This window comes from Nomascus leucogenys, chromosome 7b (assembly GCF_006542625.1).
Source record: "Nomascus leucogenys isolate Asia chromosome 7b, Asia_NLE_v1, whole genome shotgun sequence".
Taxonomy (NCBI): Eukaryota; Metazoa; Chordata; class Mammalia; order Primates; family Hylobatidae; genus Nomascus; species Nomascus leucogenys.
Genome location: NC_044387.1, coordinates 92,042,019 through 92,055,802, shown reverse-complemented (window position 1 = coordinate 92,055,802; position 13,784 = coordinate 92,042,019). Strand labels below are relative to the sequence as shown.

At 33.4% G+C, this 13,784-nt stretch overlaps 1 protein-coding gene across 1 annotated transcript in view; it reads left to right on the top strand.

Moving 5' to 3' along the window:
• Positions 1-289: 289 nt before the first annotated feature.
• Positions 290-13,784, top strand: part of LOC100588999 (transmembrane protein FAM155B-like) — a 182,170-nt gene continuing 168,675 nt past the window's right edge. Inside the window, 1 exon segment of the mRNA XM_012507927.2 lies at positions 290-328. Coding sequence (XP_012363381.2) covers positions 290-328 — 39 coding nt within the window.

Below are 13,784 nucleotides of genomic sequence, written 5' to 3'. Positions count from 1 at the left end.
GCATATATACAGTTGTAAAGATCACTGCCTGTGAGAGAGGGCCTGGGGCCATTTTCAGGCACGTGTGCAATGGTTGTGCTGGGCACCTGGACTAGGGCATTCATAACAACAGCTTCAATCACTCTGGAAAGAAGACAGAGAAAAGGGTAGTGGCTTAAGCACCTGGAAACTGATGGCAAAAACTGTAGGGCCTTGAGTGACAAAACCTGCATAGAGTCCCTTGTGACTCTGCTGGTTGTTGGACTCCTCAATAGTGGAAGTTGCTCAGGTTCTCTTGTGGAGCACGCCAATGGCGTCCACCATGGAACATGCTGCAGAGCCCATGATGGTGAGAGCTGTGCAAGGTGCACAGCAGCTGTGAGAGCTATTGTGATCCTCAGTGGAGAAGACAATTGTAATCTGTGCAGAACAGGTCACTGAGGACTGAGGTGATACCTGCTGCGTGGTGGATACTGCTAATCTCTGTCTTTCCTTTTTGTTTCCAGTCATCTCTATATGCCTCAGCTATGCTGTTCTCTTGCATGATCTGGGTGGGGTGAAACTGAAGCTATTTGTCTGGTCAGTATCCCAAAAGTCACAGAAAGCTGGTTATCAACTCTGCTGTCCTTTTCTCTGGGAAGGAGATTTGTGAGCCAGAAAACTTTCTCTCTCTGATAAGCAGTACCTCCCTGGAGAATGAGGAAATTCATGCAAAATAAAACTGTTATTTCCACCCATTTTGTGTGGTTATTCCCAAGCTTTTTCTTCCACTTTATTGTTGTAGCTTTTTACGTGGACTCTCGAGCTCTTCCAGAGTTATTTTTGTTTGTGAATAGCTTCCAAATTGTTGTTTTTTTGCAGGGAGAAAGAAGGTTGATATGTCCTAGTCTGCCATGTTGCTGACAACACTCTTCGAAAAATGAGGCACATAGGTATGGATTCACAGCTTACTATTTATATAGATATAGGATACATTTTCTAAGTTTGAGCTTTAGCAATAATATGCTTAAGTAACGGTAATATGCTTTCAAAAAATATACTATTAGCTGTTTGTAATTAACCAAAAAATGTATATGCTTCATTATTGCTAGTTCTTTGCCTAACAGTTTGTACTAAATCACTTCTTGGTGGCAACTTCTGCTCTTGGTTACAGCAGCTTTCAATGATTTCCCCAATAATTACTTTTCAACTTTCCTCAATTATTCCCATATTTCTTGGTACTACAAAAGTTCTTAGGTCATTAATTCAGTAATTGTCCCTCTTTCATTGTAAGATGAAATCTCTATAGATTAACCCTAGTGAGCTCTCAAGGAGAGCTCTTTCAAGGACTACATCAGCAAAGGAAATCACTGTAACCACACATCATATGACATTATGTTGTTAGTTATCTTATGACCTTCCCACTCATGCTCCAATATTCTGCTTTCACATAAACTTCTAAATTCATTTACGGTATCACCCTTTTACTTCTAGCAGTTTTCAAGTATGGAAAAAACTATCCATTTTTCTGTGAATGCTTTAATTTCCTCAAAATGTTGTGGCACTTACGCAGATTAAGGCACTTACGCAGGCAAGGCCCTAGATATTTCATAAATAGACTACTTAGGTTTGCAGACAAGCAATGGGTGGTTACCTTGAAATATATGTGCTACTTTTTTGATATTTTAACTTAAACAGAGCATTTAAAACATCAAAGGTACAAGTAATAATTAAACAGTCATGTATTCATCAAGTGGATTTTAAAATAAAATATTTAAAATATTGCCAAAACAGTTGAACCCTCTTTTTACAGATTTCTGGGAGTACTAATATCAGAGTTTATTATATTTTAGAGTTAACCAGAAATTTGAATTTTATTCTAGCTATATGAAGTTCTGGAGCAGGCAGACTAATCTATGAAACAAGTGGAAAACAAAAAACAAAATGATATACTGTCATCCCAAAACAGCAGAGCATATATTCTGTTCTAGTACATATGGGCAGCTTCCCAAGACAGACCATTTTCCTGATGGAGAGGGAAAATCTTCAATAATCACATATAGTATGTTCACTGACCACAGGGTAATCAAATTTGAAATCAATAAAGTAATCTGGAAAACAAAAACAAAAAAAAAGGTAATCTTCACCCAGATTTCAAATCAACAAGGGCTCAAAAATCACAAAGTAAATTAGAAAATAATTGGAGCAAAGTTGAAAATATATAAAGATAGTAAAAAGTATGAGATATACTTGAATCAGTGCTTACAAGAAATACTATACATCTGACCCTTGAAAAATATGAGTTTATAATACACAGATCTTTTTCAATAAACATATTGAAACATTTTTGGAGATAAGTGACAACTTGAAAAATCTTGTAGACAAACTGAGCACGAAGGTGCACTTCCTCTAACCTCCACATTATTCAAGCTTAGAAATGTTTTTAAAAATTAGAACAAGCTATGTCATAAATTCATAAAATATATGTTGGTACTAGTCTATTTTATCATTTACTACCATAACATACCCCTAAGACAGCAAGACTAACCCGTCCTCTTGTTCCTTCGTAGCCTGATTAACATGAACATAATAAGAATTAACAACACATAATTGACTTCCATTCAATGAATAGTAAATATATTTTCTCTTCCTTATGATTTTCTTACTAACATTTTATTTTCTCTAGCTTACTTCATTGCAGGAATACAATGCACAGTTAACTCTTAAACAATGTGGGGCCAAGGAAAGTCAATCCACGCAGTTGGAAAGAAAATATTACTAGTATTCACTAAGTGGGAGGGATCATCATAAAGGCTTTCATCATAATCATACTGAGTAGGCTGAGGAGGAGAAGGAAGAGGAGGAAGAATTACTCTTGTTGTCTTAAGGGTGGCAGATGTAAAAGAAAATTTGCATATAATTCTAGTGGACCCAGGCAGTTCAAACCTGTGTTGTTCAAGGGTCACTTTATAATACACATAATGTACAAAATATGTGTTAATTGACTGTTTATGTTATGGGTAAAGCCTCTGATCAACAGTAGGCTATTGGTAAAGTTTTGGGGGAGTCAAAAGATATACATGTGTTTTTTACTGCATGGGAGCTTAGTGACATTAATCTCCACATTTTTCAAGGGTCAATTGTAGTTTTAAATGCTTGTGTTAGAAATAACCAAAGGTCTAAAATTAATTATTCAAACTTCTACCTCAATAATCTGGAAAAATCAGGGCAAAGTACTCCAAAGTAAGTGGAAAGAAGGAAACAACACAAAGGCCCATGCCAATAAAATAGAAAACAGATAAATGAAAGAAAAAAAATCAATGAAACTAAAGGCTTGTTTTTGAAGGATAAGTGACATTTATAAATCTTTACCTAAAATAGTCATACAAACTAAGAGAGAAGTCACTACTTATAAATATCAAGAATGGAAAAGAAGGCATTGCTAAAGTTACTGCAGACCTTAAAGAGATTGTAAGAGAATATTATGTATATCAATTTTTTCTAATAATTTTACAATTTAGATAAACTAGGAAACTACTTCAGTGAAACATATTACAGAAATAGATTTAAGAATAGATATATTAATTTAAAAATTAAATATGTAATTAAAAACTTACCACAAGTAATCTCTACAGATGATTTATCTGGTAGATTCTAATTCTATCAAAGCTTTAAGTGATAAAAGGTATCAATCTTAGACAAACTTCCAATAATAGAGGAAAAAAACCTAGCAAAAGTCATTTTCTGTTTGCAGTCAGTGTTTACCTACTACTGAAACCGAGGAATGTGTTAAAAGGAAATTAAATTGCCTAACAATATTTCTCATGATTTAAAATGCATGTTTGCTTAAAATATACCAAGAAATCAATTGAAATTAATTACAATTATTTCGAAAAAATGATACTTGTGGTTTATCATAAGAATGTAAGCTTGATTTAACCTTCAAGATATTGACTATATTAATATAAAAAAGAGGTAAAAATACATGCTAGTTTGAATAAATGCAGAATATAATGTTATTCATTTAAAACCATCAATAACAATAAACTCAGAAAATAAAGAACAGAGTCAGCCTGAAAAAGGATATCCACAACAATCTCACTCCTGCCAATATACTTAATGGGGGAATGAAGGAATACTTTCATCATAAAATTGAAAAAAAGAAAGGATATACACTTTCCCTATTTCTTTCCAACAGAATCTTGGAGGTACAGTGCAATAGGTCATAAAAAGAAATAAAATTTGTAAAAATTAGAAAAAATAGATAAGCATATCTATAATCCTGTGCATAGAAATTCTAACAAATGTACACAAAAGAAACTAGAACAACGAAGCAAATTCAAGAAGGGCACAAAATACAAACTCGATACACAAGTTTATTTTTAATTTATATATATGCTAGCAATAATAACCTGGAAGATGAAATTATTAAAAAGGCTTACAATGGCATCAAGAACATAAAATTCTTAAAGATAAATTTAACAAAATATCCACCACACCTGTGCATATAGAACTACAAAGCTTTGCTGAGAGAAATTTATGAAGACCTAGAAATCTGAAAATATGCAATGGTCATGGATTCGACTACTCAATATTGTTAAGGTATCAATTCTTCCCAAATTGACTTACAGATTCAATGCAATGCCAATTAAAATCCAGTAAAAAGTTTTCATAGAAACAAGCAAACTTATTTAAAAATATATGATCACACAATGGAAACTAGAAGAGCACAGATGATTTGAAAGAAGAACAAAGTTGAATGACAAATTGCATGGTTTTCGAGATTAGGTACAAAGTTAATGTAATAAATGCAGTTTGGTATTGACATGAGAATAGACATATAGATCACTGTAACAGAATAGAGTCCAGAAATAAACCAGCATGTATAAAGTTGATTGATTTTCAACAAAGGCAGCAAGAAAATGTAATGGCTGAAAAATAATATTTAAGGAAATAGTACTAGAACATCATCACAATTTAAAAGTAAACCTCTACCTTTCTCTCAAATCATATACAAGTTTCTCATGAAATGAATCATAGATGTAAATGTAAGAGATAAACTTTTCACATTTCTAGAAAAAATCATAGGAGAAAATCTTTACAACTGTAAGCTAGCAAAAAAATTTTAGATATGGCTAGCAAAAATGTCATAGAATGAACTGTAAAATAAAAACTAATTGGATTTTATCACAATTATAAACGTCTTTAAATGTGACCTTTTAATATGAAAGGCAGAAGGCAAATTACAAATTAGAAAAAAAATTCATAATTTATATATCTGACAAATAACTTGTATCAAGTATATACAGAGAATCCTTACAATTCAATACTAAGAACTCCATTTCAAGAGGAAAAATATTTAAACATATGCTTTAAAAACAGATGTACAAATCAGCCAATAAGCATATGCAAAGATATTCTATATCATCAGGGAACTGCAACCAAAAATATGGTGCAAGTTCACACCCAGTACACTGGCTAAAACTAAAAAACACTAGCAATACCAAGTATTGATAAAAATGTAGAGCAACTGGAACTTCAACATATTTTTAGCAGGAGCACATTGATATGTAATATTTTAACAGTTCTTATAAAGTTAAACATAAATTCAGCATATAATCCAAGGACTCCACACCTAGGTATTTGCTCAAGATCCATGATGGCACATGTCCACACAAATACTTATAAACGATTGTTCTTTGCAACTTTATGTATAAAGCTGGCAAAAGTGGCAATAACTCAAATGCGCAACAACTGAATGGATAAAAATGTTGGTATAATCATGTATGAGAGAACTGCTCGGCAATATAAAAACGTGCAATACTGGCTGATACACACGATAATATGAATAAATGTTAAAAGCAATATGCTGAGTGAAGGAAAACAGATGAAGAAAACTATATAATCTATAGTTTTCCTTTTATATGAAATTCTAAAAAAGATAAAACCAATCTATATTTATAGAAAGTAAATAAGTAATTGTCTAAGACTGGTGGTGAGGGAGAATTTACTACAGGGGGTCAGTAGGAAACTTTTTGGTGGTGATGGAATTGTTCTATAATTGATTGTGGTGATAATATTTCTAGAAATTCATTGATCTGCACAACTAAACTGGCTGATTTTCTTGTATGTAAATTACACCTCAATAACGTTGATTAAAAACAAAGGAAAGATGTAGTAAAAGAGCTAATAATATATATCATTTGAAGATTTTTTAGTTTATTTTAAAAGAGAACATCATCTTCTGGTGATGAATTTCAAGTTTCAGTTGTTGTGATTCTATTACCAAATATCCAATTAACTTGGGATGTGACCTGTACGAAATCGCTTAACTGCTTTGTTTCTAATTTCTTCCTTTCAATAAGAGAAAATTTCTAGTCTTAAAAACAGACTCATGATTCCTTTAGTAATTTTTTTTTTTTTTTTTTTTGAGAGGGAGTCTCGCTCTGTAGCCCAGGCTGGAGTGCAGTGGCGCGATCTCGGCTCACTGCAAGCTCTGCCTCCCGGGTTCACGCATTCTCCTGCCTCAGCCTCTCCGAGTAGCTGGGACTACAGGCGCCCGCCACCACGCCCGGCTTATTTTTTTGTATTTTTAGTAGAGACAGGATTTCACTGTGGTCTCGATCTCCTGACCTCGTGATCCGCCCGCCTCGGCCTCCCAAAGTGCTGGGATTACAAGCGTGAACCACTGCGCCCGGCCTCCTTTAGTAATTGAAGTCACAATATGTACTGTAATGTCAGCTTATCTTCTATGGCACCCCAAACATATTTGGCAAGCAGAGTCAATAAAATACTTTTCCCCATGTGGATGTAGGGAACCAGAGCATACAATTAAAGTGTAGATTAGCATGAGGCACTTCAAAGAGAAGTTTAGTATTCATCATAATTTCCTTTTTGTCCCTTAAACTATATTTCCAATGATGATATACTCTCGACAGTGTGCTTTGTCCTCATCTAGAACAATTCTCAGTTATCCTTTATGACATAAAGCACCCTGAAAACACATTGCTCTATGTACTAAAATTGTGTGCATTTAATGGGCACGATTTTGTTGTCATGCAGGTTACAATAAGCTAGGAGCTTTGATTCATTGGGTTTTGAAAGAAGAGACTAGGGCAAAAACAAGCAAACACACAATTTTAATCTTATCCTATGTGTCAAGATAGAAGGTTCATAAGTTTTTTATATTATAAACATCTAAAATTCATAAAATCCAAATAACTGGATTAGATAACTGGATTCAGTCAACTCAATGTATGGTATTTTAGAACTTTAATATCTGAAATTGTACCTAAAGATAGTAATTATTGTATTTTTCTGATAAATGATGTCAAATTATGCCTTATATAGTCTACCCCCACCCTATTTACACTTCTATATAGAAATCCCTTCCCTTCTTGTTTAGACTACTGCAATTACTTCCTAACTGGTTTTCCAGATTTCAAATTTGCCCCTCCTTACAATGCATTTTCCAGGCAGCAGCAGGAGAAATCCTTTTAGCACGTAAATCAGGCCATGATGAAATTTTGATTATACTCGCTTTGCAGAGTAATTGAAATACAATACAAACTCATCATTTTAGAGCCAATGATCTGGCCTCTGCCTGCATTTTGGAATTTATCTTCCAAAGTGTACTTCAGGTTCACTGTTTAAACCACATTTGCTTATGCCCACTTCATGGCCTTCGAATTTGCTATCCCATCTACCTAGAAAACTCTTTCCCCAAATTACCTGGCATTTGTTTATTGTCATTTAGGTCTCAGCTTATATGTCACCTCCATCTATTATCCTCTCTTGTCTACTTCATGAGGTTTATTGCTATACAAAATTACATTTTTTGCTTATTTACTGCCTATAGCATATAAACTTCATAAGAACAAAGTCTGTGTCACCTTTATTGCTGTTACTGCCTCAGCTAGATCCTCCTTTCTTTCTACTCCTTATTCCCATGATTTCCACAATTTTTGTAATGAAAGTTTAAATAATTGTATTATTTTCCAAATAATTTTGCATGCTCTTTTGTACTTTAAATGAAAACAACTTTCTAAAAATATTTACAATTATTTACGGAAATCTAATATAAACCTGGAAGATAATTTAGAACAATTAAAATTCTTCACATAAAACTGAAAAATTCCATATAGACCAAATACAACATATCCATTGCGATTCAGATCATTACATTTTTAATTCAGAACATGATTTTTCATTTTTTAACATCACATTTTAGAACAATTTGAAACATTGAAATGACAACATTCCTAATTCTTAATAGGGATATCATTTGAATTTAAATATATTTAGCTGTCAACATGATTGTATTGTATGTGGTATGTCACCAAGAACAAACATCCAGCACAAAGTGAAAACTAAAAGTTTTAAACTAATGAGAATCTAACCATATTTTCCAACTTAATTCAATTTACTTTTGTAGCATATTCTAGTTTATAGCTCCAAGAAAATAAAACCAAGTAGATGAATATTATAATTTAAATCATAGCATAAGTCACAATTGAAAATGCAAAAATATAATTTTTCAGGAACTTAATGCCAAGGGAATTCAAGAAATACTCCTTCAGTGCATTTATTTCAGTAGAATTTCAAAAGTACTACACAGTTTACTTTGTTACAGGAAAATTCATTAGGCATACTGCTTAGGGCCACAGACAAAATCCATGGGTTGATCTATAAAGATATTTTTAACCATGTTGTACGTAATATATCTTGTGTTTAAACTACATAAAATTTATAGGTTCTGACCCAGTATCTTTGATCATTCCAGGAATTTGGAATGTAAAACTGAGGATAAAATAATGAAGACCTTTGCAATTTTCATTCCCTATAAAATTATGTAAAATATTTATATGTCTATTACATAAATAATTCCCAGGAAATTATTTTTATGGAGTATTTTCAAGTAGGCTTGAATTTTCTTTTACCAGAATTCCTGGGATTATGTGGAATGTTGAGAAATATTCTTTCAACATATTATATTTTATTCTAAAAAAATGTACTAAGTATATTGAAGAGTAATTTGTAGACTTCCTAAATACTGAGAACTAGCGTTATCACCTGCTTAAAATGTCCATTCACTTCATTCAATATTATTCCTACAGGATTCCATGTACTGACATTTGTGTCTTACATGGGTTACATGGCCTCCCAGCTTTTCAGAATGCCATTCAATGTGCATTCTGTAAAACCCACTCAAGCCATATCCTAACACATATAACTCAGTTCTTCCAACACCTACCAAGTGTTTGTGGCAGATAGGAAAATCTACTCAGTGAAACTACTTATCACATTTTGTGCTGCCAGCACCACTCCCACTTTCTTGTAGAGTCAGTTCCATAGGAATGCGTAAGACCCAATGTCATAATTAACTGTGTATTTTCCACTCAATTAGAACCTTATCAATGAAGACAATTCTTGAAAAGATTGCCTTTTCTCCATTGAATTGATTTTGCAACTTTTCCGCAAGTCAGTTGAGCATATTTGTGATTCTGTATCTCAGTTCTGTGTTCCATTCCACTGATTTCTTGTCTGTCCCTCTGCTGGTACAATCAGACTTGATAACTGTAGCTAGGTGATAAATGTTAAAGTCCAGTTATCAGTTCCCTCCAATTTATTCTCTTTGTTTTCAACATTGTTTTAACTATTCTAATTCCCTTGCCTTTCCATGTAAATTTTAGAATAATATTGGAGATAGTTACAAAAAAAAAATCTTGCTAGGATTTTGATAAGAATGGTGCTTAACCTACATATCAATTTGGGAATAATTGACACCTTTACTGTGTTGAATTTTCCAATCTGTGAGCATAATATGTCTCTCCATTTGTTTGGGTCTTTGATTTCTTTCATCAGTGTTGTATAATTTTCAGCATACAGGTCATGTGCATGCTTTGTTAGATTTATACCAAACGTATTTTAATGAGTGCTAATAAATTGATTTTTATTTTTAATTGTTGTGCATATGTCTTTATCGCTAGTAGATAACATTTTTTATGTTTATCTTGTATTCCGTGACCTTCCTGAACTCAAACATTCACTCTAGGTTTCTTTTGGTAGAATCCTTGGGATTTCCAACATAGCAAACTGCAATGTCATCTGCAAATAGGGGCAGTTTTACTTTTGCTTATTTGATTTATATGCCTTTTCTTTTTCTTTTCTCATTGCATTGGCTTGAATTTCTAGCACTACGTGGAGTAAGAGCAGTGAAAGTAGACACCCATGCCTCTTTCCCAATCTTCAATCTTCCCCTATTATGTATAATGTTAGCTGCAGGGTGTTTTTGGTGCTCTATTGTTTTTTTAATGAGAGTTTAAAAGTCATCAATGGGGATTAAATTTTGTCAAATTATTTTTCTGCCTTAATATAATCATGTTATTTTTCTTTTGCTTGCTTTATGGTGAATTACATTAATTGAAATTTAAATATTGAGACAGCTTTGCATTTAGGGAATACATCCCACTTGGTTGTATATAATTCCTTTTACTTGTTGCTAAATTTTATTTCATATTTTGTTAAAGATTTGTATGTCTGTATTCAAGTTAGATATTAATCTGTAGTTATCTCTTCTTGTGATGCTTTTGTGTGGTTCTGTATTAGCATAATACCAACTTAATAAGGTGAATTGAGAAGTTTTCACTCCTCTTTGGTTTTTTGGAAGGGATTATGTAGAACTGGGGTTATTTCTATTTAAATGCTTGGTAGAGTTGTCCAGTAAAATCATCTGACCAGAAGATTTTTTGGAGGTAATTTCAAAATTATGATTTAATTTCCTTAAGATTTAGAAGGCTACAAAAATTATCTGTTTCATATTGTGTGAGTTTCATTAGTCCCGCATTATTCACAGGGAAAACATTCCATGCTGCAAGTTGATGCCTGAAACCACAGATAGTACTGGACCGAATAGATACTGCATGTTTTCTATCTAATAACCTAGACAGCTACTAAGGGACTAGTGGGTAAGTAACCTATATAGCATAGATATGCTAGACAAAGGCATGATTCACGTCCTGGGCGGGATGATGTGGGACTGACTGTGCAAGATTTTGTTTTGCAACTCAGAAAGGTGTACAATTTAGAACTTATGAATTGTTTATTTTATTAATTACCCACTTAATATTTTGGGACTGTGGCTGATCCTGGGCAACTGAAACTAAAGAAATCAACACCACTGTATTTTAGTTCGTGGTTTATGAGGAAGTCTAAATTGGCAAATTCCTGCGCTAGAAACATTATTCTTTTGATTTCTGCAGGTTCTGTGCTGATATTTGCTGTTTCATTCCTAGTATTGATAATTTGTATTTTTATTTACTTCATCAGTCTTGATGGAGGCTCTTTTATTTTATTGATATTTTAAAAGAACCAGCTATGTATTCACTGATTTTTTTACTGTTTTCAATTTTATTAGTCTCAACCCTTACCTTCAATATTTCTTTTAATAGTATGTATCTCTTAAATTACTTGACTGCAGGTTTTTTTTACATTAATGGATTATAAATTCATTTAAATTGGGAACCATATTTTTAAACGTTTTATGTTTCCTCAGAACTTAGTCCAGTGTTATGCATGCAAAGAAACTTGATACATATTTTGATGTATGATTTATAAAATAAATAGCTAATTAATCAGTAATTTTTGGAAATTCTATATATTCATAAATTTTGTTTGATGACAGTTAAAAAGGGTACATCTCACTTAGACTAACACTTTTTTTAATCATTTAGTTCTTCTCTAAAGCAATTTTTAAATTAATAAACTATTTTAGAACAATTTTAGGCTTACAGAAAAACTGAGCAGAAAGGTTCAGAGGGCTCCCACATGCCACCTCTTACCACACATGTAATTTACAGTACAATTAGGATCTTGCATGAAGGTGGTTCATTTATTCAATTGGTGAATGAACATGTGTATATTACTATTAACTAAAGTCCATTGTTTGCTTTAGAGTCGACTCTTTGTGTTATCCTTTTTTATGAGTTTTAACACTTGTATAATGCATATATGCACTTTTGAGTATAGTTAAGAATAGTTTCATTGGCCCCAAAATTCACTGTTTCCACCAATTCATCTCTCTCCCTCCCTCCAAATCCCTTATAACCAGTGATCTTTTTACTCTCTCTGTAATTTGGGCATTTTCCAAAATGTCATATAGGCAATGGGACCATACAATATGTGGCCTTTCCAGATTGACTTCTTGCACATGGGAACATGCATTTAAAGTTCCTCCTTGTTTTTTTGTGGCTTAATAGCTCATTTGTTTTTATTGATGAATAATATTCCACTTTATGGATAGACCAAAGATTGTTAGTCATTCATCTTGAAAGGACAAGTTGGTTACTTCCAAATTTAGGCAATGATAAATGCAGCTGATTTAAACATTCTTATGCAGGCTTTGTGTGGGCATACATTTTCAACTACATTTATCCTTTGGATAAATACCAAAGAATGTGATTACTGGGTCCTATGGTAAGGCTGTATGTTTAGCTTTGTAAGAAACTGCCAAATGTTCTTCCAAAGTGGCTATACCACTTTGCATTCTCATGAGCAATGAATGAGACTTCCGGTTGCTCCACATTTTGCTAGCATTTGGTTTTGCTGGTGTCTTGCATTTTCACTATTCTAATAGGTGTGTTGTAATATCTCATTGTGTGATTTTTAAAAATTTTATTTCAGTAGTTTTTTGGGAACAGGTGGTTTTTGATTACATGGATAAGTTCTTTAGTGGTGATTCCTGAGATTTTGGTGCAACCGTCACTCGAACAGTGTACATGTTACCCAATGTGTAGTCTTTTATCCTTCACCCCCCTCCCACCCTTCCCCCAGGTCTCCAAAGTCTATTATGTCATTCTTATGCCTTCGTGTCCTCATTGCTTAGCCTCCACTTTTTAGTGAGAACATACAATATTTGATTTTCCATTCCTGACTTACTTCACTTAGAATAATGGCCTCTAGCTCTATCCAAGTTGCTGTGAATGCCATAATTTCATTTCTTTTTATAACTGAGTAGTATTCCACATTTTCTTTTCTTTTTTTTTTTTTTTTTTTTTTTTTTGAGACAGAGTCTCGCTGTCGCCCAGGCTGGAGTGCAGTGGCGCGATCTCGGCTCACTGCAGGCTTAGGATGGTCTCGATCTCCTGACCTCGTGATCCGCCCGCCTCAGCCTCCCAAAGTGCTGGGATTACAGGCCTGAGCCACCGTGCCCGGCCTCCACATTTTCTTTATCCACTTGTTGGTTGATGGGCATTTAGGCTGTTTCCATATTTTTGTGATTGCCAATTATGCTGCTATAAATATGCATGTACAAGTGTCTTTTCCATACAATGACTTCTTTTCCTCCAGGTAGATAACCAGTAGTGGGATTTCTGGATAAAATGACAGTTCTACATTTAGTTCTTTAAGGAATCTGCATGCTGTTCTCCATAGTGGTACTAGTTTACATTCTCACCAGCAGTGTAAAAGTATCCCCTTTTCACCACATCCACACAAACATCTATAATTTTTCGATTTTTTAATTATGACCATTCTTGCAGGAGTAAGGTGGTATCTCATTATAATTTTAATTTTGATTTCCTTGCTAATTAGTTATGTTGAGCATTTTTTCATGTTTGTTGGTCATTTGTATATCTTCTTTTGAGAATTGTCTACTAGTGTACTTTGCCAACTTTTTGATGGGATTATAAGTTTTTTCTTGCTGATTTGTTTGAGTTCCTTGTAGATTTGGGATGTTAGTCCCTTTGTCAGATTCATAGTTTGCAAATATTTTTTCCCACTCTGTGGATTGTCTGTTTACTCTGCTGATTATTTCCTTTGCTGCACAG